Genomic DNA, 25,094 nt, shown 5'->3' with positions numbered 1-25,094 from the left:
GACAACACCCTGTGTATAACCTACCACAAGCATATCTTCTGCACTTTTGTACTATTCCTTGGGAATACTTTCTGGAGGGCTTTTATGAACACGACTGGATTTGTTTGCTTATCTTCGGAAGAAAATATTGGAAACTGCCTGTTTCATAATAAGCCTTCATCCATGAACAAAGTAGAAAGGCATGCACTGTCCGTTGCCGGCGTGATATTGTTTTGACGTATCAGATCGTATTCCGAATACTTCTGGATGCTATGAGAGAAGTCGGCAGCATGTGCTGCATGTTATGGTTGTGATCTGTTTCATCTGACTGATTAGGGTTAAAGTGTGGTTAGATGTTCAGATTATCTATCCTGTCAGTTGACACATGATAGCTTGGGGTTGAATGTTCCCTTTCCTGTTCAGTGTTACTAACAATGTTAGTCCATGATTTTTCCTCAACTGCTTTCAACTGCTGATAAATTTCAGCTCTTAGTTCTGCCTTATGTACCTCCATTGCTCCCTTGATTACATCTACGTAACTCATATGTTCCTCCACTTCCTTCTGCGCCAGGGTACTGCCTTGGTCTAGGAAACCAGTCGTAACGTCTTTATCTATCCTTTCTTGCTCTTTTCTCGTGAAATGAGTATTTAAATTTATGTTACTTAGTTGCAATGACAAGTCTTGTGCCTGTTCAGGTTGGCCTTCGCATGCTGTTAACAACCAGTGAATGGTACCTGCGGATGTGTTTATATTCTAGCACAATTGTGACTGCTCCTGCTGCATTTTGTCTGAGCCTCAGATACTTTCTTCACCTCTTGCACGAACCTTGTATCTTGCCTACTGATGACACTTTTTGGATTAAATTACCTTTATCTTGTGACTAATCACTGAGTAATTGTGTTATTAGGTATTTCCCCATAATTACATGGTTACCCAATAATTCATTTAAAAGATCAGCACACAGATCTATTGCCAAGTGATTGAACTGTTGCGTTACGTTGGTTTTAAAAGCATCAAGAGTTTGCTTTTGCTATTCAGGTAATTCTCTTTGTGTATCTGTCTGTCTGTTTTGGAAACTCATTAAATTTTTCATTAATGCTTCCTGTAAGTGTTTGATTTTGCCCATGAAGCTTGTTTAATTTTTTTTTTCTTTTTTTTTCTTTTCAAAAATCATTGAAGCTTTGTTTAAATAACTATTGTAACATTTGCATCGTGTGCAATGCTACCTGTCCAGTCACGTTTGCATTAGGCATAAGTGTGGCAGGCAAAGCATGTGTTACATTTTCACCAGGGAAAAAAATACTTCCCATCTCATCTACTGTCATCATTGTATCATTTTGAATGGTAATGTTAGTATCATCTGTGTGCATGTTAATTGAAAAACGTAATTGGTTGTCGTTCTGCAACCAACATTTTCAGGTTCGGTTTCGTTTGTTGCCACATCCATTTCTGCGACCTCTTGTGCTTCACTATCTGGTAATGGAATGGTAACAATGGAGTTATTGTGTGTACTAATTTTTTGATACTTTTGCAAAAAGAGAAAATAAATACTTTTTAAAAAGAAATGTTCTGTTTGTAATAGTGAGGATACCACTGTGGAGCCTATTCAGTGGTGCCTTGCTAACATTTGTCAAAATACATTGTCAGCGTAACACAGTTCTATGCACACATTTCTCTCCCTAAAATTAATTTTCTGTCCAATTGTCTGCATACTTTACTAAAATACTCCAATTTGGTAACTGGAATGTTGGACTACATGGGAAATTGAGGACAAGCACACTCATCAGGATTTTGGTCTGACCTCCACGAGAAATTTATTAACATCAAGTATAGATTTAAGTGTCAGGAAGTCATTTCTGAAAGTATTTGTATGGAGTGTAGCCATGTATAGAAGTGAAACATGGACGATAAATAGTTTGGACAAGAAGAGAATAGAAGCTTTCGAAATGTGGTGCTACTGAAGATTAGATGGGTAGATCACATAACTAATGAGTAAGTATTGAATAGGATTGGGGAGAAGAGATGTTTGTGGCACAACTTGACCAGAAGTAGGGATCGGTTGGTAGGACATGTTCTGAGGCATCAAGGGATCACCAATTTAGTACTGGAGGGTAAAAATCATAGAGGGAGACCAAGAGATGAATACACCAAGCAGATTCAGAAGGATGTAGGTTGCAATAGGTATTAGGAGATGAAGAAGCTTGCACAGGATAGAGTAGCATGGAGAGCTGCATCAAACCAGTCTCAGGACTGAAGACCACAACAACAACAACAACAACAACAACAACACGCAAAGGCTGCTGTTAACACCACAGTGCAAATGGCAGCATTTGAAATGGCACCATGACCTGAAAGCATGGACTGCTAATGAATGGCATCACATTGTGTTCAGTGATAAATCGTGGTTCTGCGCACCACACTGGATGGCCGTTGTTTGACAGTACGATAGTGACCTGGGGAGAGGTCCCATTCTTTCATTGGATAAGCATAGCAATGTGATTCCTGGCATCATAGTGTGGGGATCCATTGGTTATGATTCCAGGTCATGGCTGGTTGTGATTGAGGGAATTCTGATACCACAACAGTACATCACGGCCGTCTTGTATCCTCATTTGGTATCTTTAATGTGACAGTATTGTAACAATATTATGAGAAGGAAAGTTGCTACTCACTATATAGCGCAGATGCTGAGTTGCATATAGGCACGACAAAATGATTCACAATTATAGCTTTTGGCCATCAAGTCCTTCGTCAATAATACACACACACATGCACACGCACAGACACTCACCTGAACACAACTCACACACACAACTGCAGTCTCGGGCAACTGAAACCACATTGCGGGCAACTGAAACTACACTGCGAGCAGCAGCATCAGTGCACAATGGGAGTGGCAACTGGGTGGGGGAAAGGCGGAGGCTGGGACAGGGAGGGGGAGGGATAGTATGGTAGGGGTGGCAGACAGTGAAGTGCTGCAGATTAGACAGAAAGGGGAGAGGTGAGGAGGGGGGCCGGGGCGGAAGTAGCGGATAAGAAGAGAAATAAAAAGACTGGATGTGATGATGGCTGTGTAGTGCTGGAATGGGAACAGGGAGGAGGCTGGATGGGTGAGGACAGTGACTAACAAAGGTTGAGGCCAAGAGGGTTACGGGAACATAGGATGTACTGTAGGGAACGTTCCCGTCAGTGCAGTTCACCAAAGCTGGTGTTTATTGGCCACGGTTTGTCGGTGGCCTTCATGCTAACGAGTTGTTGGTTGTTATGCCTACATAGAATGCAGCACAGTGGTTGCAGGTTATCTCGTAGACCACATTACTCATTTCACAGGTGGCCCTGACTTCTGTGGGATAGTTGATGTTTGTGACCAGACTGGAGTAGTAGGTGGTGGTGGTGGTGGTGGTGGTGGTGGTGGTGGTGGTGGTGGTGGTAGGATATATGGGACAGCTTTTGCATCTAGGTCTATTACAGGGGTATGAACCAAGAGATAAGGGACTGGGAACAGTGGCTGTGTAAGGATGGACGAGTATATTGTGTATATTCAGTGGATGGCAGAATACCACTTTGGGAGGGATGGGAAAGATAGTGGGCAAGACATTCCTCATTTCAGTTCACAATGACAGGTAATCGAAACCCTGGCGGAGAATGTAATTCAGGTGCTCCAGTCCTGGGTGGTACTGAGTTGTGAGGGGAATGCTCCTCTGTGGCCGGATGGTGGGACTTTCGGTGGTGGTGGGAGACATTCTTGGCATTTACTTTACTATTTTCAACATTCTCAAAATAATTTTTTTTCATATGCAATACACAATTTTTGGGCCAAAATATAAATCATGTAATTGTTTCCTTACCTCCAATTTGACATATTCAAAGTTCTGGTAACTACTGAAATATGAAACATGCAGTATATATTTTATCCCCTTTGCTGTATAATGAAGTTTGTGCATCAGGTTGCACAAAAGAACAGAAAATAGTAACTTATCATGTGTCAAATCCATATTGTGGTCAGCTCTGTCACTACCAGAGGGTCCCACACTAGTTTCTAAATTTCTCTGTTTTCATTCTATTTAATTTTCAATTGCGATAAACATTTCAATAATAGTAATTGTAACTTGTTTGAAATTATCTTTTGTCTGTATTAATTCTTTTTTTAATGTTTGCTCTTCATTGAATGGTATATCCTGTACTACTTTAACACTAACTAGATGTTAAACTTTGTTTTCCAACTTGACTTCCATCAAATCTAAATGATCTCTAAAATCTTGCACATGTTCTGACCTTAATTACATTCACTTTTCTAGTTTACCTCTTTACAATTAATTGAGAACCCAAAGCAGTGTATCATCGCTATTAGAAAATCTTTCGTTCATCTTAGAAAATCTGTCTATTTGAGAAGATCTTTTGCCAGTTTGAGAATTTTTTGTTCATAAATTGCATAAATCTTTCGTGAAAACATTGTTCATCTACCTCCTCACACATAATAATTTTAAAAATGCACAGAAGTGGTTGACAAAGAAGGTATTAATATGAAGTGATACCTTTAATGGAAAGTCCAGGATGGAATGTAACAATATTATGAAGAGGAAAGTTGCCACTCACCATACAGCGGAGATGCTGAGTCACAGATAGGCACAACAAAAAGACTTTCACAAATAAAGCTTTCGGCCCCTAAGTCCTTAAAAAACCTCACTCACAGGTGCAAACACAACTCACTCACATAACTGCAGTTGTATGTGTCAGTTGTGTTGGCACGTACGTGTGTGTGTGTGTGTGTGTGTGTGTGTGTGTGTGTGTGTGTGTGTGTGTGTGTGTGTGTGTGTGAGAGATATATTTTTGACGAAGGCTGTGGTCCGAAAGCCTTATCTGTCACAGTCTTTTTGTTGTGCCTATCTGCGATTCAGCATCTCCACTTAAGGTGAGTGGCAACTTTTTTTCATAATGCTGTTAAGTGATACACTTGTTCTATCTAAATCCCTCATAAATTGACGAAATTCATCTAACAGGTTTAATGTATAAATGCAGATAAAAAAAATCCTTTACAGAATAAATTGTATCTCATTCAAACAGAACCCACTGTGTTTTGATAAGGAAAACCTCACTTACGGTTTGCACATGCAGCATCCTTTGCTCACTCGTAGTGGGTGCGTGTGCTTAGTTGTTATTGTGAGCATGCTGCACCGACTGCCAGCTTGTTCTCAATATGTGGAACTGTTCACTACAAACAATGGGTGCAGATTTCTGCTAGGCAGTTGTAGCAAGCACATTGTGCAGTTTGTCGTTGCTGTATCAAACTATATTTTCTGAAAAACAAGCTTCATGCCTGTAACAAATACAGTATATCCAAAACTTATATATGTATTGCCAATTTTCAGCTGTTGGTTCTTCATTACCCAAGACTATTCAGATTTAAAATAAATATTTGTAAAAATCATGTTTGTGTTTCTTAGTGACCATGAAATATCACTGAATAATGGTTGTTAGTGTTGGTTCTTGCTGTTGAATGTCGTGATGAGTTCCTGTTTATGTCTGTTGCTGTCAAAAATTCATTCATACATAATATATAAATGCAACATAAATTATTGTAAAATTGTTTAGTAAGTTTAAATTATGAAGCATTTGACAACTACCAGATGCATTAAGTAAGCATTAGTCTGACTTCTGAATGATGATTATTCTTAATCAGTGTAAATGTTACTTACATTTAACTCATAAACCACAATACCAAATTACTTATTTATCGCTTCTAAATAATCTGTCAGTTCAGCATAGAAAAGAACATTTAATCCTCTTCCAGTTTTATAATAAATTCCAGTTGGTCACAAAGATGTTCAGTTGTTTTTATGTTGCACAGTTGCTCAGTTTTAATCGCTGTACTGTAGTGCTTTCACATGCAGCATCATAGCATGAATTTATGGATTTCTTGCAGCATTGTTGCTGTGCGAAAGTGGCAAAAAAACCTTTGAGCAGGAACGGAGTTGAAATTCCTAACTATCAACCATTCCCAGATAAAACCAAATTTCTTTCGTCCATGTATGCAACTAGCTTTTGTGCCATATGTTACTATACCTAGTTAACTAAAGTACTGTATTTAATAGTTTTAGTAAAATCAAACAAGGGGTTTCACTAGCTTTTATTCTATCTGTATGTATGTATATAATTTTATAATCAAATTAAGCAGAATAATGTTTTTGTTACATAGATGTGTTGATACCAATGATAAGTTTTTGTACATGATGTAAATATGTAATATTTTATACTGTTCTGTACCTTCACAAGTCCAGTATCATGAATGTGATAGTGCGGGTGGTAAATAAATAAATAAATAAAAATTAGGATGATGTATGTTTCCTTCTTAACAAATCTCCCCTCCTGTCCGAATTTTTGGAGAACCATACATTATTTGTCAAAGTGTAACTTCTTCACCTTTCCTTGTAACATTCCTACAATTACTGCAAATCCGTTTCTCAGTATTTTTAAATAGTTCAAAAAACTCTTCTTTAATTATAATGAAGTAATTTTCTGCTATTTGCTAGCAAGAACTTGCACTTTTTTTTAACTCTTATAACATGATGGAGTAAAAGCATATTATATGAGCAAAAGTTAACAAGAGTGTCATTCTTTAGAACTTTTGTTTTCTTTTGGTTTTTCCCCATCAGCCACATAGTGGTTGCACCTTCATTCATTGTGGTTGCACCTTCATTCATTGTGGTTGCATATTCATTGTAGGATCGGGTGGTGTAGTGCTTAGAGGTTCTCCTTGGAACTCTGAACTCTACCTGCCACACACAAGTACCTCAAATAAATAATAAAGTGCAAAATAAATACACTACTGGCCAATAAAATTGCTGTACCAAGAAGAAATGCAGATGATAAACGGGTATTCATTGGACAAATATATTATACTAGAACTGACATGTGATTACATTTTCACGCAATTTGGGTGCGTAGACCCTGAGAAATCAGTACCCAGAACAACCACCTCTGGCCGTAATAACAGCCTTGATACACCTGGGCATTGACTCAAACAGAGCTTGGGTGGCGTGTACAGTTACAGCTGCCCATGCAGCTTCAACATGATACCACAGTTCATCAAGAGTAGTGACTGACAACACAATTTACTGCAGACTTCCTAAACTACATGCGATGCAATATGTATCAGATATTAAGCTAATAAGAACAGATTTAATGGTGTCAGGTGAATGTTTAAGTGGTTTGAAGGAAAATGTGGGAAAAGTTCACAGGAATGTACAGCTTCCATCGGTTTGACACTGGAGTTAGGTGAACAGCAAGTGGCCGTAGCACGTGCTGAAAACTCTGTTATGGTCAGGCAGGTTGTGCAGTACTGTGTTGCAATCAGATGGCCAGAAAACAGCTGTAGCTCAAGTCAAAATGGCACTGCTGTTACACTAGTTTAGTGTGGTACCTCACAGCTCCCAACACTGGCACAATATCTCACTCCAAATGCCAATTAAAATTGGACTGGATAACATTTGTGCCACCTGAGAACTTTCCTGTCATGCACTTGTCATGCACTGCTTAAATCAGTTGTTGTGTGAGAGTGGTGATACTCAATTAACTATGTATGTCTCTGAATTTTTAACTTAAATCTCTGCAGTGACCAGTAAACAAAATTACTGTTATGCCAGACAAGTCGTCCAACTATAGATAAATAGTGCTGCCCCTACGAAGCTGGGTCAGGTCGCTAGTGTAAATATAAACAAGTGTGTAAGGTAAATACAGTGGTTGTTCAGTAGGTATTCTTGATATCAGTAAAAAATAATGATTAGATTAGTTGGCACCACTATCCATATTAATTGTTTTATTTTTGATCTTATTGCAGTTTCTCTGAAGTAGCTATAAAATAGTGATGGTATTTATAACTCTCATAGAATGCATGGAAGAGAAGAAGGTTTTGGCAGCTTCTGATTTGTTTCATTATCCAGATTGCACAAAAATGACAGTATATTATGTTTCTCTGTCATAACCCAAAAAAGTTTAGTACCTGAATCACTGAATAGAATAAAGTTAAAACGATGAAATTAAACATTTCCGGAAAGAGTTATGGAATAGTACAATGAAGCTAAAATTTCTGTAATCATCATGTGGGATGGCTGTGATCTCCACACATCTCATTTATGCAGGACAGGAAAATATTCACACTAGGTTGTGAATGATTGGTGTTACTAAAGAACACCAATTCGTGTAATGTTTGAATGCTGTCCATATGTCCAGATGCCCTCTGTCAGAACAAAGGCAGTAACAAAGAGAAATAGGCAGAGAGAGAAATAAAAGGGTTATGTTTAATAGACTAACAGACTGAACATTGACTTTTTTTACCTTGAAAAATAAAAAGCAAAAATATTTAGTCAGTGGAGGCACAAATGACAGGATAACCAATCAGCAGCCTGGAGCCATCAGAGATTGACAATATGATGCTTAGTATAGTAGATATTGCTTCTGTATTGCTGTAATTGTAAATTTAGGTAGGTGGGTAGGACAGATAACATAATACTGTAGTTACGCAACTATAAGACAAGATTTTTTACCCAAATTCATCATTCGAAAAATGCTGGGTCGTCCTATATGTGCAGATTAAACTATTTCTGCTCAGATCAACATTTTTCGTAGTTCAGTAGATTAACGTAGGGGTTGCCTTACATTGACAGATAAAGCATTGTTTATCGATGTTTTGTACAAATTTATATTGATGAATTCCGAAGTTATGGGTTGGCAAACAATGCTTTCATTTGAAACTCCAGGTAGAAATATCAACAATGTAGGAAAAGACAGATTGCTACTTACCGTACAGAAGACGTGCCAAGTTGCAGACGGGCACAATTACAAGACACTCGTATACAGCTTTTGGCCATAGTCTTGATCAGTAAACACACACACATACACACACACACACACACACACACACACACACACACACAAGTACACCTCGTGCACACATAGTAGTAGTGTATGGGTGGTGAGAGAGATGAACACGGTCTGGTGCAGTGTGCAGGGACAAGACTCCAACAGGCAAGGTGTCAGGAGGTTGTGGGGCAGGGAGGTGGGGAAAAAGGAACAAAAAATGAGAGGAGTGGGAAAGACAGGTAGATACATTGACAGAAGGCTGCAAATAAACAGGGTGAGAGACAGGAATGGGGAGGAGATGATAGGACATAGGGGGTGCAAACTGTTGGGTGGAGGGTGTGGAGACAGTATGTTATCGTAGGTTGAGGTCAGGATGATTACGGGAGCAGAGAATGTGCTGTAAGGATAACTCCCATATGCGCAATTCAGGAAAGCTGGTGGTGTATTGAGGGATCCAGATGGTGTGGGTAGTAAAGCAGCCATTGAAATAAAGTGTGTTATGTTCCACTGTATGTTTTGCTACAGGGTGGCCTACTTTGCTCTTGGCCACATAAAAACCTGTGCAATAATAGTAGCAGAGTTGATAAATGACATGGCTGCTTCCACAAGTGGCCAGGTTATATAATCCTTGTGGCAAGGGGTTGGGAGTTGGAGTGGCATAGGAATGGACTAGGATGTTGTGGAGGTTGGGTGGGCAATGGAACACCAGTTTTAGGTGGGATGGGTTGTATCTCGGGTAGGATGTCCCTCATTTAAGGGCACGGTGATAGGTAATCAAAGCTTTGGTGAAGGAAGTGGTTGTTGTTTCAGTCCATGGGGGTACTGAACAATGAAAGGAACACTGCTTTGTGGCAGGCTCTTAGGGTTGGTGGGCTCTTGGGGTTGTGAGGGGAAATGGCATGGGATATCTGTTTGCAGACTAGAGGTGTGGGGGATTGTGCCTGCCTGTGAAGGCCTTCGTGAGACCCTCAGCATACTGAGCAAGGGAGTTTGTCACTGCAGATATGCTGTCCACAGGTAGCCGGGCTATATGGGAGGGATTTTTCAGTCTGAAATGGATGACAGCTGCCAAAAAGCAGCCACTGTTGGTGGTTGGTGGGTTTAATGTGGACAGAGGTGCAGATGCAGCCATCAGAGAGGAGGTGGTCAACATCTAAGAAGGTGGCATGCTGGGCTGAGGTGGACCATGTGAATCAGATGAGAGAGCAGGTGTTGAGGTTGTGAAGGAATGAAAGTAGGATCTCTTAGCCCCTGGGTCCAGATCATGAAGATACCATGAATAAACCTGAACCAGACAAGGGATTTGGTGTTTTGGAAGGCTAGGAAGGTCTCATCCAGACGGCCTCTAAGAACATTGGCGAAGAAGAGTGCCATGCAGGGGCCATGGCTGCACTGTGGATTTGTTTATTTACCTTCCCTTCAAATGAGAAGTAGTTGCGGGGTAGGATTAAGTTAATAAAGTATATGAGGAATGAGGTGTTGAGTTTGAAACATAAAGGATGTTGGGGAAAGGTAGTGTGCAATAGCGATAAGACCATAGGCCTGGGGGATGTTGGTGTATAGGGAGGTGGCATCAGCAGCGACAAGTTTCCACCCCATCTGTCCTATCATCTCTCTCCCCCCCCCCCCCCCCCCCCTCCACCTGCCACAAAGGAGTGTCCTCACCATCACACATTGCCACCCCAGACTGGAACAAGTGGACCACGTCCTTCGCCAAGGCTTTGATTACCTATCATTCTGCCCTGAAATGAGTCATCTTACCTGAGATATTTCTCACCCCTCCTAAAGTGATGTTTTGTGCCCACCCAACCCCCACATCATCATAGTCCGTCACTACACCACAACCAATCCCAGCCCTCTTGCCACAAGGATCATATCCCTGTGGAAGACCCAGGTACCAAATCTACCCTATCCACTGACCCAGCACTTTCTACTCTAGTATTGTTGCAGGTTTATCCTACCCCATCAGATGCCATGCCAGCTGTGAAAACAGCCATTTCATTTACCAGTTCTGCTGCAGTCATTGCACAGCTTTTTGTATTGGTATGAGTACCAACCACTGTCCACCAGGATGAAAGGCCACCACCAGACTGTGACCAAGAACAAAGTACACAGTCCTGTGGCACAACGTCCTGCTGAACATAACACACTTAATTTCAATGGCTGCTTCACTACCCAAGCCATCTGGATCCTTCCCTCCACAATCAGCCTTTCTGAACTGAGCAGATGTGAGGTACTCTTACAACACATTCTCCACTCCGGTAATTATCCTGACTTCAATCTATGGTAACATCCTGCCCCCACACCTCCAGCTAATAGTTTCCACCCCCTCTGTCCTATCATCTCCTCCCCATTCTCATCTCCCACCTTGTGTATTTGCAGCCCTCTGCTGACGCATATGCTCACCTTTCCCCACTCCTCCCTTTTTTGCTCCTTTTTTTCCCCACCTCCCCGTTCCACAACCTTTTGACACTTTTGATGTTGGGAGTCTAGTCCCTATACATTCCACCAGACAGGATTCGTCTCTCCCCACCAGTACACTCCTACCTCTTCCCCTTCCCCACCCTCTCGAGATTGCTGGCTGCATGCAGGGTGACGTAGCATTCCGGCTTGAGATACTGGAGTTGGCGGGTGTGTGTGTGCTGTGAATGTGTGTGTGTGTGTGTGTGTGTGTTTTTACTGATGAAGGCTATGGCTGATAGCTGTATGTGAGTATCTTTTAATTGCGCCTGTCTGCAACTTGATGTGTCTTCTGTACGGTAAGTAGCAATTTGTATCTTCCTACATTGTTAATTCTTTCATTTGAATAGCCTTGAGATTTTATGTTATGCCGAAACTCTCGATACAATATCGACGTTGCTCGAATGACGACGTGACATTTGACTTGGAGCTCTAGTGCACTGTGCAACGGATACACAAGAAATTGTGAACTAGCCACTACAGTAATCTAATGCTCTGCTTAAAAATTGATGATTTTGTGAAATATAGGAGGAAATAGCATTAGATTCTCTCTCAACTTACAAACATTTGTTGTATTTGGACAGTTCTGCATTATAAGTTCTGGTTCAAATGGTTCAAATGGCTCTGAGCACTATGGGACTCAACTGCTGAGGTCATTAGTCCCCTAGAACTTAGAACTAGTTAAACCTAACTAACCTAAGGATATCACAAACATCCATGCCCGAGGCAGGATTCGAACCTGCGACCGTAGCGGTCTTGCGGTTCCAGACTGCAGCGCCTTTAACCGCGCGCCCACTTCGGCCGGCTATAAGTTCTGGTTCATGTGTCGAAGTTGTATACATACCCTACAATTATGCTGCTTTTTAAGTAAAGGTAACATTGAGAGGTGAAAATCTTGTCCTTCAGAAACAATAGCTTGATCCTAAACTCAAGTCAGTATTCTATTTTGTTTTGAGAAACTGTAAAGATTTACCAAGTAAGTTGAAAATGAGAAATACAATTTCTTTTTGCTATTAGAATATCGGGGAAAAATGTCACCAGCTTTTAAGCAGCTTTAGAGCAAGATGGTGATATTAAGATGAAACAAGGAAGAAAATCAAGCCAGATTTAAATGTCTGACAAACAAAATTAATCACATTAAACAGAATGCAATTGTTATCGCAAGAATAAACAGCAGTGGAAAAGCCCATTGTGGAAATAGTACCAACAGACATCACCAGATCACAGGTCAAGCGAAAGTTCAAGAATTGCACTGAATCATGATTGTGATCTTTTATTTATGTATTAATTGCTGCTTTTATGTATGACATGTACCGTAGAAAATACTGCAGTCTGTGTTTCACTGTAGACAGTGAATAAATGGCCAAAGTTTAGGATGTTGTAATTTTAATTTTTAAACAGATACCTTATGTCAGTATAAGTTTGTAATTTTAATTAGATGGAATTTGTTAAAGAATTTTTTTCTCCAAGGAGCATCTTGAAAAAGAGGGTGTCTTATATTCAGGGTTGTCTTATATTCAGGGTTGTCTTATATTCAGGATTGTCTTATATTCAGGATTGTCTTATATTCAGGATTGTCTTATATTCAGGATTGTCTTATATTCAGGATTGTCTTATATTCAGGATTGTCTTATATTCAGGATTGTCTTATATTCAGGATTGTCTTATATTCAGGATTGTCTTATATTCAGGATTGTCTTATATTCAGGATTGTCTTATATTCAGGATTGTCTTATACTCAGATAAACGTGATATGTAGGAGATAGTTGAGGCTCTCTGTGACATGGTTAGAAACCTATATGTACTGTGTGGTGACATGAGTGTAGTTTCAGAGATAAATAGATGTAAATATAAATATGTCCCACAGTAAAAGTGAGGTAGTACCAAACTACATAAAACTTATTGTTGTAGGATTGCAGTGTAGTTACTAGATAACAGGTAAAGTCTGTGGCATAAGGCTGTGACTGAGCCGTTGGCCTGACTGCACGTGGAACACAGTCTTTCTTCCCCACAGCAGTAGGAGAGGGACATTGTCAGACCCATCACTCCACTCACGTTCTATAACTAAAAAAAGTCACCAGTACTCATTTGATAGCAGGTTAAGTGGACCTGAGCCATCCTGGAAGGACTGGAATAAAGAAAAATCCACACCCTTATCTGGGATTGAGCTGTGGACCTCCATGGTCGGAGTCTAATGCTCTATGCACTAGTCCACTAATATCACTTTTAGTTATTAAATGACTGGGGACAGGAAGGGCATGTGCCCACACAGTTAAATAATATCAATTACTCAGTGATCTGCCCCTGGTAGCTGCACATGTTGATGTGATCACGTCCAGGATGGGAGGTATGCTGCTCCCGGATTGAATCTGCCTGGAGGGTTGACAATGGGTCAGCTAGCCTGGATGGGCTTTCAGGTGATTTCCCACAGCCCAGTTGGTGAAATCCAGGGTGGTTTGCACATTCCATCTAAGATACTCACTACATGATCATTTAGAACACATTGTCACAGTTGCATACAGAATTTATTATGTACGCAGACAGCTTGGGTACACTGCTTCTGTTGTTGGGGGCGAATAGGAGACTGATGATCTCAGCTGTTGGGCCTCCTTAAACAGTTAATCAGAATCAGTTAACATTTCGTAATAATGGAAGTAAAAAATATAAAAAGTCAGCTTGAGCTTATATACAAGGTGTGTTTAATTTTGTCTTTTTGTTGCAGTTCTATCTTGTCATAGAGTTCTTGTTTTGAATTTATCTGTATGGAGCTGTGATTGGTTAGTAAATTGGCACCTTTTTAAGAAATTTTATGGAGGCATCACACAGTTACCTTTACTCTACAACTCAGACTTTGCAGTGAAAGCTAAGAACAATAATCTTCCTCTTCTAATCTGAGAAGCGGTATGGGTGCTCTGCTCTGCAGGAATGACTTTAATACCTTTGTCCATTACAGGCATAGTCTTTCTAAAACTAGTGTTATTACTGTGGTAATGTTAAAAAGAACTTGTAAATTGTTGTTAATTTTTATTTTGTGCCTTTTGCAACTAACTCAGTATAGTTACTACCATATATGGTAGTGCTTTCCAGTTGACTCTCATGAAATATCTTGTCAAACTTCCAGGAAGATTGCTATGAATGTGGAGAACTAGTACCTGTGAATTATTATCATCAGCCTGTATCTTTAGATACAAGCACCAAACCATTAAAAAATTGTGTGATAGCTCTCAGTACATATGCTGGCAAAGAGAGAGAGTTCATCACTTCTGTTGCAGAACTTCTGGGGGCCAGGTAATTGAATGAAAGTGATATTTCATTTCTGTCATTATAACATTTGGTGGTGCCAGTCACGATTTTTTGTATGTTTAACTTTCCTGGTGTGGGACCCAATTTGAGAGAGAGTACCCATTGTAGATTAAGAGTTTTATTTAGTATTGTTAAAAGTTAAACCTGATACTCTCTCTCTCTGTGTGTGTGTGTGTGTGTGTGTGTGTGTGTGTGTGTGTGTGTGTGAGAGAGAGAGCAAGCAAGCTGTTGTTTTGTTCTGGGGTATGTCATTGTAATGTAGTAGAAAAAAAAACTATGTCAGTGGGTTTTTTGTCAAAATACATTGCGTGTTGTCTTTTTTTAATTGTGTTTAGGCCTTTCTCTTGCAATCAGTTATTATTTATCATCTGGTTTCATAATGTTAAATTTTCCGGTACCCCAAGATTACACGTCTAATTTTATTTTCATCCCCAATTTTTGTCTATCTGCCCATAAATTTTCTTCAATATTTGTTCTTCTGATAGAGGTCTGAATTCCTTAACTCCTTGTGGTGTGAAGTCCTCCTCTTTACTTTCTTCCTGGTGGCTCACATTCCATACTTCCATTTGCTGTGGTAATCTCTCTTTTGACATCCTTATTATATGTCCATAACGTAACAGTTGTTTTTCTTATGTAAAATCTGCAATTGAATTTGTAATATTCATTTTCTTCCTGATTACTTCATTTCTGATTCTTTCTTGCCTAGATATTCCTGCAGACCACCTCCAAAAGTCCCATCTCTGTTGCCATCAGCCTTTTTACTATTTGCCATTTAACTGTCCATACTTCCTTCTGATCCATATGTCACAATGCTTCTGATAATTGTGAAGCTCTTTTTTTTTGTTTCCTTTCTGATCTGTCAGTCCCATAAAATACCATTTACTTTTCCAATAGTAAACTTGCTAGCATTTATCCTTGAATTAACTCCCTTGTCTTGTTTTCCATATTGTGTGATATTAACTCGTAGATATTTGTACTCTTCAGTGTGTTTAAAAGTTCCATCCCTTCTTCCAGTGTCAGTTCTTGATTTGATTCGCCTTTCACAGTTTTGCAAGTAATATAGGATATATATTGTTTTTTTCAACTGTAATAACTCTTATTTAGACCATACGAGTTTCTCTTTAAAATAAAGTATCTTTGGTGGTCAACTTACATCCTTCTGAATCTGTTTTGTGTATTCATCTCTTGGTCTCCCTCTACGATTTTTACCCTCCACACTGCCCTCTAATGCTAAATTTGTGATCCCTTGATGCCTCAGAACATGTCCTACCAACTGGTCCCTTCTTCTAGTCAAGTTGTGCCACAAGCTCCTCTTCTCCCCAATTCTATTCAATACCTCCTCATTAGTTATGTGATCTACCCATCTAATCTTCAGCATTCTTCTGTAAAACCACATTTCGAAAGCTTCTATTCTCTTCTTGTCTAAACTATTTATTGTCCATGTTTCACTTCCATACATGGCTACACTCCATACAAATACTTGCAGAAACGACTTCCTGACACTTGAGTCAATACTGGATGTTAACAAATTTCTCTTCTTCAGAAACGCTTTCCTTGCCATTTCTAGTCTACATTTAATATCCTCTCTACTTCGACCATCATCAGTTATTTTGCTCCCCACATAGCAAAACTCCTTTACTACTTGAAGTGTCTCATTTCCTAATCTAATACCTTCAGCATCACCCGACTTAATTCGACTACATTCCATTATCCTCGTTTTGCTTTTGTTGATGTTCATCTTCTACTCTCCTTTCAAGACACTATTCATTCAATTCAACTGCTCTTCCAAGTCCTTTGCTGTCTCTGACAGAATTACAATGCCGTCGGCGAACCTCAAAGTTTTTATTTCTTCTCCATGGATTTTAATACCTACTCCGAATTTTTCTTTTGTTTCCTTCACTGCTTGCTCAATATACAGATTGAATAACATTGGGGAGAGGGTACAACCCTGTCTCACTTCGTTCCCAACCACTGCTTCCCTTTCATGGCCCTCGACTCTTATAACTGCCATCTGGTTTCTGTACAAATTGTAAATAGCCTTTCGCTCCCTGTATTTTACCCCTGCCACCTTCAGAATTTGAAAGAGAGTATTCCAGTCAACATTGTCAAAAGCTTTCTCTAAGTCTACAAATGCTAGAAACGTAGGTTTGCCTTTCCTTAATCTAGCTTCTAAGATAAGTCGTAGGGTCAGCATTGCCTCATGTGTCCCAACATTTCTACTGAATCCAAACTGATCTTCCCCGAGGTCGGCCTCTACTAGTTTTTCCGTTCGTCTGTAAAGAGTCCGCGTTAGTATTTTGTAGCTGTGACCTATTAAACTGATAGTTCGGTAATTTTCACATATGTCAACACCTGCTTTCTTTGGGATTGGAATTATTATATTCTTCTTGAAGTCTGAGGGTATTTCGCCTGTCTCATACATCTTGCTCACCAGATGGTAGAATTTTGTCAGGACTGGCTCTCCCAAGGCCGTCAGTAGTTGTAATGGAATGTTGCCTAATCCCGGGGTCTTGTTTCGACTCAGGTCTTTCAGTGCTCTGTCAAACTCTTCACGCAGTATTATATCTCCCATTTCATCTTCATCTACATCCTCTTTCATTTCCATAATATTGTCCTCTAGTACATCGCCCTTGTATAAACCCTCTATATACTCCTTTCACTTTTCTGCTTTCCCTTTTTTGCTTAGAACTGGGTTTCCATCCGAGCTCTTGATATTCATACAAGTAGTTCTCTTTTCTCTGAAGGTCTCTTGAATTTTCCTGTAGGCTGTATCTATCTTACCCCTAGTGAGATAAGCCTCTACATCCTTACATTTGTCCTCTAGCCATGCCTGCTTAGCCATTTTGCACTTCCTGTCGATCTCATTTTTGAGACGTTTGTATTCCTTTTTGCCTACTTCATTTACTGCTTTTTTATATTTTCTCCTTTCATCAATTAAATTCAGTTATTTCTTCTGCCACCCAAGGATTTCTACTAGCCCTCGTCTTTTTACCTACTTGATCCTCTGCTACCTTCACTACTTCATCCCTCAAAGCTACCCATTCTTCTTCTACTGTATTTCTTTCCCCCATTCCTGTCAATTGTTCCCTTATGTTCTCCCTGAAACTCTGTACAACCTCTGGTTCTTTCAGTTTATCCAGGTCCCATCTCCTTAAACTCCCACCTTTTTGCAGTTTCTTCAGTTTTAATCTACAGGTCATAACCAATAGATTGTGATCAGAATCCACATCTGCCCCTGGGAATGTCTTACAATTTAAAACCTGGTTCCTAAATCTCCGTCTTACCATTATATTATCTATGTGAAACCTGTCAGTATCTCCAGGCTTCTTGCATGTATACAACCTTCTTTCATAATTCTTGAACCAGTTAGCTATGATTAAGTTATGCTCTGTGCAAAAATCGACCAGGCGGCTTCCTCTTTCATTTCTTAGCCCCAATCCATATTCACCTACTACGTTTCCTTCTCTCCCTTTTCTTACACTCGAATTCCAGTCACCCATGACTATTAAATTTTCGTCTCCCTTCACAATCTGAATAATTTCTTTTATTTCATCATACATTTCTTCAATTTCTTCGTCATCTGCAGAGCTGGTTGGTATATAAACTTGTACTACTGTAGTACGCGTGGGCTTCGTATCTATCTTGGCCACAATAATGCGTTCACTATGCTGTTTGTAGTAGCTTACCCGCATTCCTATTTTCCTATTCATTATTAAACCTACTCCTGCAGAACGAATATAAGTGTGTATTTACAAGCACAGGTTACAGTGTGTGCCAGATCTCAGTAGTTACGAAACTCTTTGATTCAGATATTGAGTTTGGTATATGAAAGTACACTCCTTGAAATTGAAATAAGAACACCGTGAATTCATTGTCCCAGGAAGGGGAAACTTTATTGACACATTCCTGGGGTCAGATACATCACATGATCACACTGACAGAACCACAGGCACATAGACACAGGCAACAGAGCATCCACAATGTCGGCACTAGTATAGTGTATATCCACCTTTCGCAGCAATGCAGGCTGCTATTTTCCCATGGAGACGATCGTAGAGATGCTGGATGTAGTCCTGTGGAACGGCGTGCCATGCCTTTTGCACCTGGCGCCTCAGTTGGACCAGCGTTCGTGCTGGACGTGCAGACCGCGTGAGACGACGCTTCATCCAGTCCCAAACATGCTCAATGGGGGACAGATCCGGAGATCTTGCTGGCCAGGGTAGTTGACTTACACCTTCTAGAGCACGTTGGGTGGCACGGGATACATGCGGACGTGCATTGTCCTGTTGGAACAGCAAGTTCCCTTGCCGGTCTAGGAATGGTAGAACGATGGGTTCGATGACGGTTTGGATGTACCGTGCACTATTCAGTGTCCCCTCGACGATCACCAGTGGTGTACGGCCAGTGTAGGAGATCGCTCCCCACACCATGATGCCGGGTGTTGGCCCTGTGTGCCTCGGTCGTATGCAGTCCTGATTGTGGCGCTCACCTGCACGGCGCCAAACACGCATACGACCATCATTGGCACCAAGGCAGAAGCGACTCTCATCGCTGAAGACGACACGTCTCCATTCGTCCCTCCATTCACGCCTGTCGCGACACCACTGGAGGTGGGCTGCACAATGTTGGGGCGTGAGCGGAAGACGGCCTAACGGTGTGCGGGACCGTAGCCCAAATTCATGGAGACGGTTGCGAATGGTCCTCGCCGATACCCCAGGAGCAACAGTGTCCCTAATTTGCTGGGAAGTGGCGGTGCGGTCCCCTACGGCACTGCGTAGGATCCTATGGTCTTGGTGTGCATCCGTGCGTCGCTGCGGTCCGGTCCCAGGTCGACGGGCACGTGCACCTTCCGCCGACCACTGGCGACAACATCGATGTACTGTGGAGACCTCACGCCCCACGTGTTGAGCAATTCGGCAGTACGTCCACCCGGCCTCCCGCATGCCCACTATACGCCCTCGCTCAAAGTCCGTCAACTGCACATACGGTTCACGTCCACGCTGTCGCGGCATGCTACCAGTGTTAAAGACTGCGATGGAGCTCCGTATGCCACGGCAAACTGGCTGACACTGACGGCGGCGGTGCACAAATGCTGCGCAGCTAGCGCCATTCGACGGCCAACACCGCGGTTCCTGGTGTGTCCGCTGTGCCGTGCGTGTGATCATTGCTTGTACAGCCCTCCCGCAGTGTCCGGAGCAAGTATGGTGAGTCTGACACACCGGTGTCAATGTGTTCGTTTTTCCATTTCCAGGAGTGTATTTCTGCAACACTCGTTGGCTTTTATGCTGCTGGCAAAATAAATCCAGGGAAATAACATGAAAATTCGGAACGAATCCCAGTTCACTGATGCGTATGTTCTCTATTCGTGCTCTAATTGTTGGACGAAATTTTCGTCTATTCCACAATGGATGGAGAGAATTTGAATTTCATGTTACCTAGAAAATAAACTTCTGTTCTAAAAACACTATCAGGAATTATCGGAAGAGAATTTCCACTCGTGGCATGACTGATAACATTCCACAAAAACAATATATTGTTGGTAAAGTGATTACTGATGGCAACGTCCTTTGGCGATACATAAACCAGGAAGCTTTAAATCGTGAGGAAGTGGTTTAGATTAGATTAGATTAGATTTACTTTCATTCCAATTGATCCGTAGTGAGGAGGTCCTCCAGGATGTGGAACATGTCAGAAAAACAACAATACATGACAAATATTTAAACTAAAACAAATAAGCTAATGTACCATTCCACAGGTCCCAAGTGGAATGATCGTCATTTTTTAATGAACACTAAGAGTCATTTTACAAATACTATTGCACTGAATTTAAAATAAAAAAGTTTTTTATTTATTTATAAGGTAAGAAACATGTAATACAACTACTGTAATACTTATTTACAATGAACACATTACTGCACTGAAATGGTGCAGAAGTTAGATTATACTTACACACACACACACACACACACACACACACACACACACAAATTTTCAGTGAACACATTACTGCACTGAAATTGTGCAGAAGTTATGTTGTACTTATATACAAATCAGTTGGTTTTCCTCAGAAATTCATCAATGGAGTAGAAGGAGTTGGCCACCAATAAATCCTTTAGGCTTCTCTTAAACTGAATTTCATTGGTTGTTAAGCTTTTTATGGCTGCTGGCAAGTTATTGAAAATGTGTGTTCCTGAATAATGCACACCTTTTTGTACAAGACTAAGTGACTTTAAATCCTTTTGAAGATTATTCTTATTTCTAGTATTGATTCCATGAATTGAGCTGTTGGTTTGAAAAAGTGATATATTTTTAATGACAAATTTCATTAAGGAATAAATATATTGGGAAGCTGTAGTTAGTATCCCTAGTTCCCTAAACAGGCTTCTGCAGGATGTTCTTGAGTTCACACCACATATAATTCTTACTGCACGTTTTTGTGCCCGGAAAACTTTAGCTTGGCTTGATGAATTACCCCAGAAAATAATCCCATATGACATTATGGAATGGAAGTAAGCATAGTATGCCAGCTTTTTCATTTTTATATCCCCTATGTCTGACAAAATTCGCATTGCAAACAGAGATTTGTTAAGACGCTTCAGCAGTTCTGTGGTGTGCTCCTCCCAGTTGAATTTATTGTCAAGCTGTAATCCCAAGAATTTAACACCGTCCACTTCTTCTATCTTCTTGTCATCATATGTTAGACATATACTCTTGGGACACCCCTTACAAGTTCTGAACTGCATGTAGTGTGTTTTTTCAAAGTTTAGTGACAAAGAATTGGCTAGGAACCAGTGATTAATGTCTACAAATATTTTATTGGCTGATCTTTCTAAGACTACACTTGATTTGCTATTTATTGCAATGTTTGTATCATCAGCAAACAAAACAAACTTGGCATCTGGTAATGTTACTGATGAAAGGTCATTGATATACACAAGAAAAAGTAAGGGCCCCAAAATGGAACCTTGTGGGACCCCACATGTAATTAGTTCCCAGTTGGATGATGCCTGATAGCTTGATACATGTCTCTTTCCTAATAACACCCTTTGTTTCCTGCCAGAGATATAAGATTTGAACCATTTTGCAGCATTTCCTGTTACACTATAATATTCTAGTTTACTTAAAAGGATATTGTGATTTACACAGTCAAATGCCTTTGACAGATCACAAAATATACCAGTTGCCTGCAATTTTTTGTCTAATGAATTAAGTACATTTTCACTGTAAGTGTAGATAGCCTTCTCAATATCAGAACCTTTTAGAAATCCAAACTGTGACTTTGACAGTATGTTATTTGAGATAAGATGGTTATAAAGACAACTGTACATTACTTTTTCGAAAATTTTTGAGAATGCTGGCAACAGTGAAATTGGACGGAAATTTGATGCTATTTCTTTATCTCCCTTCTTAAACAGTGGCTTAACTTCAGCATATTTCAGCCATTCGGGAAATATTCCACTGATAAACGACTGGTTACACAGATAGCTTAATATGTTACTTAGCTCAGAATCACATTCTTTAATTAACTTTGTTGATATTTCATCATACCCACTAGATGTTTTTGATTTTAAAGATTTTATGATGGACATTATTTCTGTTGGGGTAGTGAGGGTCAAATTCATATTATGGAAGTTACTTGAAATGTCTGGTCTAAGGTAATCCATAGCAGCATCTACCGAACCTGACAACCCCATCTTTTCAGTAACAGTTATAAAATGTTTGTTAAAAAGTTCTGCAACACTATACACATCTGTCACCAATGCATCATTTACTCTTAATGCTATTTGTTCCTCTTCATGTCTGGTTCTACCGGTCTCCTCCTTCACTATATCCCATATTGTCTTTATTTTGTTATCTGATATGACTATCTTTTCCTTGTAATATATTTGCTTTGACATCCGTATTACAGTCTTTAATATTTTGCAGTATTTCTTATAATGTGCTATAGCATCAACATTGGAAATGTTTCGGATTGACAGATACAGTTTTCTTTTTGTTTTACAATATACCCCTATTCCTCGAGTAATCCATGGCTTCTTTGTAGACTTTGCTCTAACCTTGGTAAGTTTTGGGGGAAAGCAGTGTTCAAATAAGGTAAGCACTTTATTAGCAAAAGTGTTATATTTTTCATTCATGCCATGAGCACTGTAAACATCAGTCCAGTGAATGTCTCTGAGGAGTGTCCTAAAATAATCAATTTTTGGCTTACTGATTACCCTCGTGAGCTCAGATTTAACAGATTTTATATCCTGTTCAGTATTAACATTTAACAGAAGGAACTGCATGTCATGGTCTGAGAGGCCATTGACTATTGGTTTTGTAATATAATTTTGTTCATTTGACTTTTCTATAAAGATATTATCAATGGCTGTTTGTGAGCAAGTGGTTATCCTAGTGGGGAACTTTACTGTGGGAATTAAGTTGAATGATAGTGTTACTAACTCAAATAGGTTCTTATTGGGAGAGTCTTTAAGGAAATCTACATTGAAATCACCAGCAACCACTATTTCTTTGTTTTTGGTTGTTAAATGGGCCAGTACAGCTTCAAGGTGGTTTACAAACAGATTAAAGTTACCTGCAGGTGCTCGATATACACTTAATATTATGAAAGATTTTTTGTGAAAATCTAATTCTGTTGCACGTGCTTCCATATGCTGTTCTAGGCAAAATTTATGAATGTCTATGTTCTTAAATTTATGACAGTTCCTGATGAATGTGGCAACTCCTCCTTTCTCCATTTCTGATCTACAATAGTGAGATGCTAACCTAAACCCTGTAACACTTAAAAGTTCTATACCAGTGGTCACATGATGTTCAGAGAGGCAGATTATGTCAGCTGGGTTTGAAGACTCTAATTCATCTATGCAGATAGTTAATTCATTAATTTTATTTCTCAGTCCTCGAATATTTTGATGCAATAAAGATAGCTGACATTTCACATCGTGAGGAAGTGGTTATATGGCTTATTTAAGAACTGCAACGTTGTTGTTGTTGTTGTTGTTGTGGTCTTCAGTCCTGAGACTGGTTTGATGCAGCTCTCCATGCTACTCTATCATGTACAAGCCTCTTCATCTCCCAGTACCCACCGCAACCTACATCCTTCTGAATCTGCTTAGTGTATTCATCTCTTGGTCTCCCTCTACGATTTTTACCCTCCACGCTGCCCTCCAATACTAAATTGGTGATCCCTTGATGCCTCAGAATATATCCTACCAACCGATCCTTTCTTCTAGTCAAGTTGTGCCACAAACTTCTCTTCTCCCCAATCCTATTCAATACTTCCTCATTAGTTATGTGATCTGCCCATCTAATCTTCAGCATTCTTCTGTAGCACCACATTTCAAAAGCTTCTATTCTCTTCTTGTCCAAACTATTTATTGTCCATGTTTCACTTCCATACATGGCTACACTCCATACAAATACTTTCAGAAATGACTTCCTGACACTTAAATCTATACTCGATGTTAACAAATTTCTCTTCTTCAGAAACGCTTTCCTTGCGATTGCAAGTTTAAATTTTATATCCTCTCTACTTCGACCATCATCAGTTATTTTGCTCCCCAAATAGCAAGACTCCTTTACTACTTTAAGTGTCTCATTTCCTAATCTAATTCCCTCAGCATCACCCGACTTAATTCGACTACATTCCATTATCCTCGTTTTGCTTTTGTTGATGTTCATCTTATATCCTCCTTTCAAGACACAGTCCATTCCGTTCAACTGCTCTTCCAAGTCCTTTGTTGTCTCTGATACAATGACGATGTCATTGGCGAACCTCAAAGTTTTTATTTCTTCTCCATGGATTTTAATACCTACTCTGAATTTTTCTTTTGTTTCCTTCACTGCTTGCTCAATATAAAGATAGGCTACAGCTCTGTCTCACTCCCTTCCCAAGTCAATAATGTCGTTCATTTCAGAAAATAATGGCTCACTGGTACAGGTTGATGAAAATATTGTCAAGCTAGCATCTGTAGACAGCTATTTATGTGTGGAATTTAATTCCACATTTTGTAATTTTAATGCCAGCATTTTTGTTCATATTACCTGAGAGTCTTTCCAATTTGTTTACTTCCAATTCTTTTCCTGTTTTGATAAGTTTTGAGTCCATATTGAACTAGACTGGGAATCAATCAGCTGCATTTTAGTTTCTTCAGTTTCCAGCCATTCTAGTTTAGACAATTTCAGTTTATCCAGTGAAATCATATCTGTGTATATAATAGATTGTTGTGTTTTTGAAAAATCTTTGAACTGAGAGAATTTCGATGAAAATTCTTCGATTAAACAATGCATTACCAAAGAAAATTCCTTCATAACTGTCTTGGTCTGGCTTTTTGTGTGAACCCAAATTGCTGGTAACTTTTTTCAAATTTAGAAAATACTTGTAGTTTTTGTGACCAATATCATTATTAAAAACTTAAGATTTAGTTTATAGTAGCAGTAAGTGTGTCATTTGTGCCGTGAAGCTGTGCATTCAAGTCATTGAAAAGTGGCA

General features: G+C 39.8%; 1 protein-coding gene across 3 annotated transcripts in view; it reads left to right on the top strand.

The window, feature by feature from the left end:
* The window catches only part of LOC124620164 (DNA topoisomerase 2-binding protein 1-like), a 289,518-nt gene that overhangs the window by 184,918 nt on the left and 79,506 nt on the right, over positions 1-25,094 (top strand). For all 3 annotated transcript variants that reach the window (XM_047146853.1, XM_047146844.1, XM_047146837.1), the window contains exon 14: positions 14,421-14,587. In XM_047146853.1, the coding sequence (XP_047002809.1) occupies positions 14,421-14,587 (167 nt within the window). The remainder of the gene's footprint in view (positions 1-14,420; positions 14,588-25,094) is intronic.

This window comes from Schistocerca americana, chromosome 1, assembly GCF_021461395.2.
Source record: "Schistocerca americana isolate TAMUIC-IGC-003095 chromosome 1, iqSchAmer2.1, whole genome shotgun sequence".
Classification (NCBI taxonomy): Eukaryota; Metazoa; Arthropoda; class Insecta; order Orthoptera; family Acrididae; genus Schistocerca; species Schistocerca americana.
This window is presented reverse-complemented; position numbering and strand designations above follow the sequence as displayed.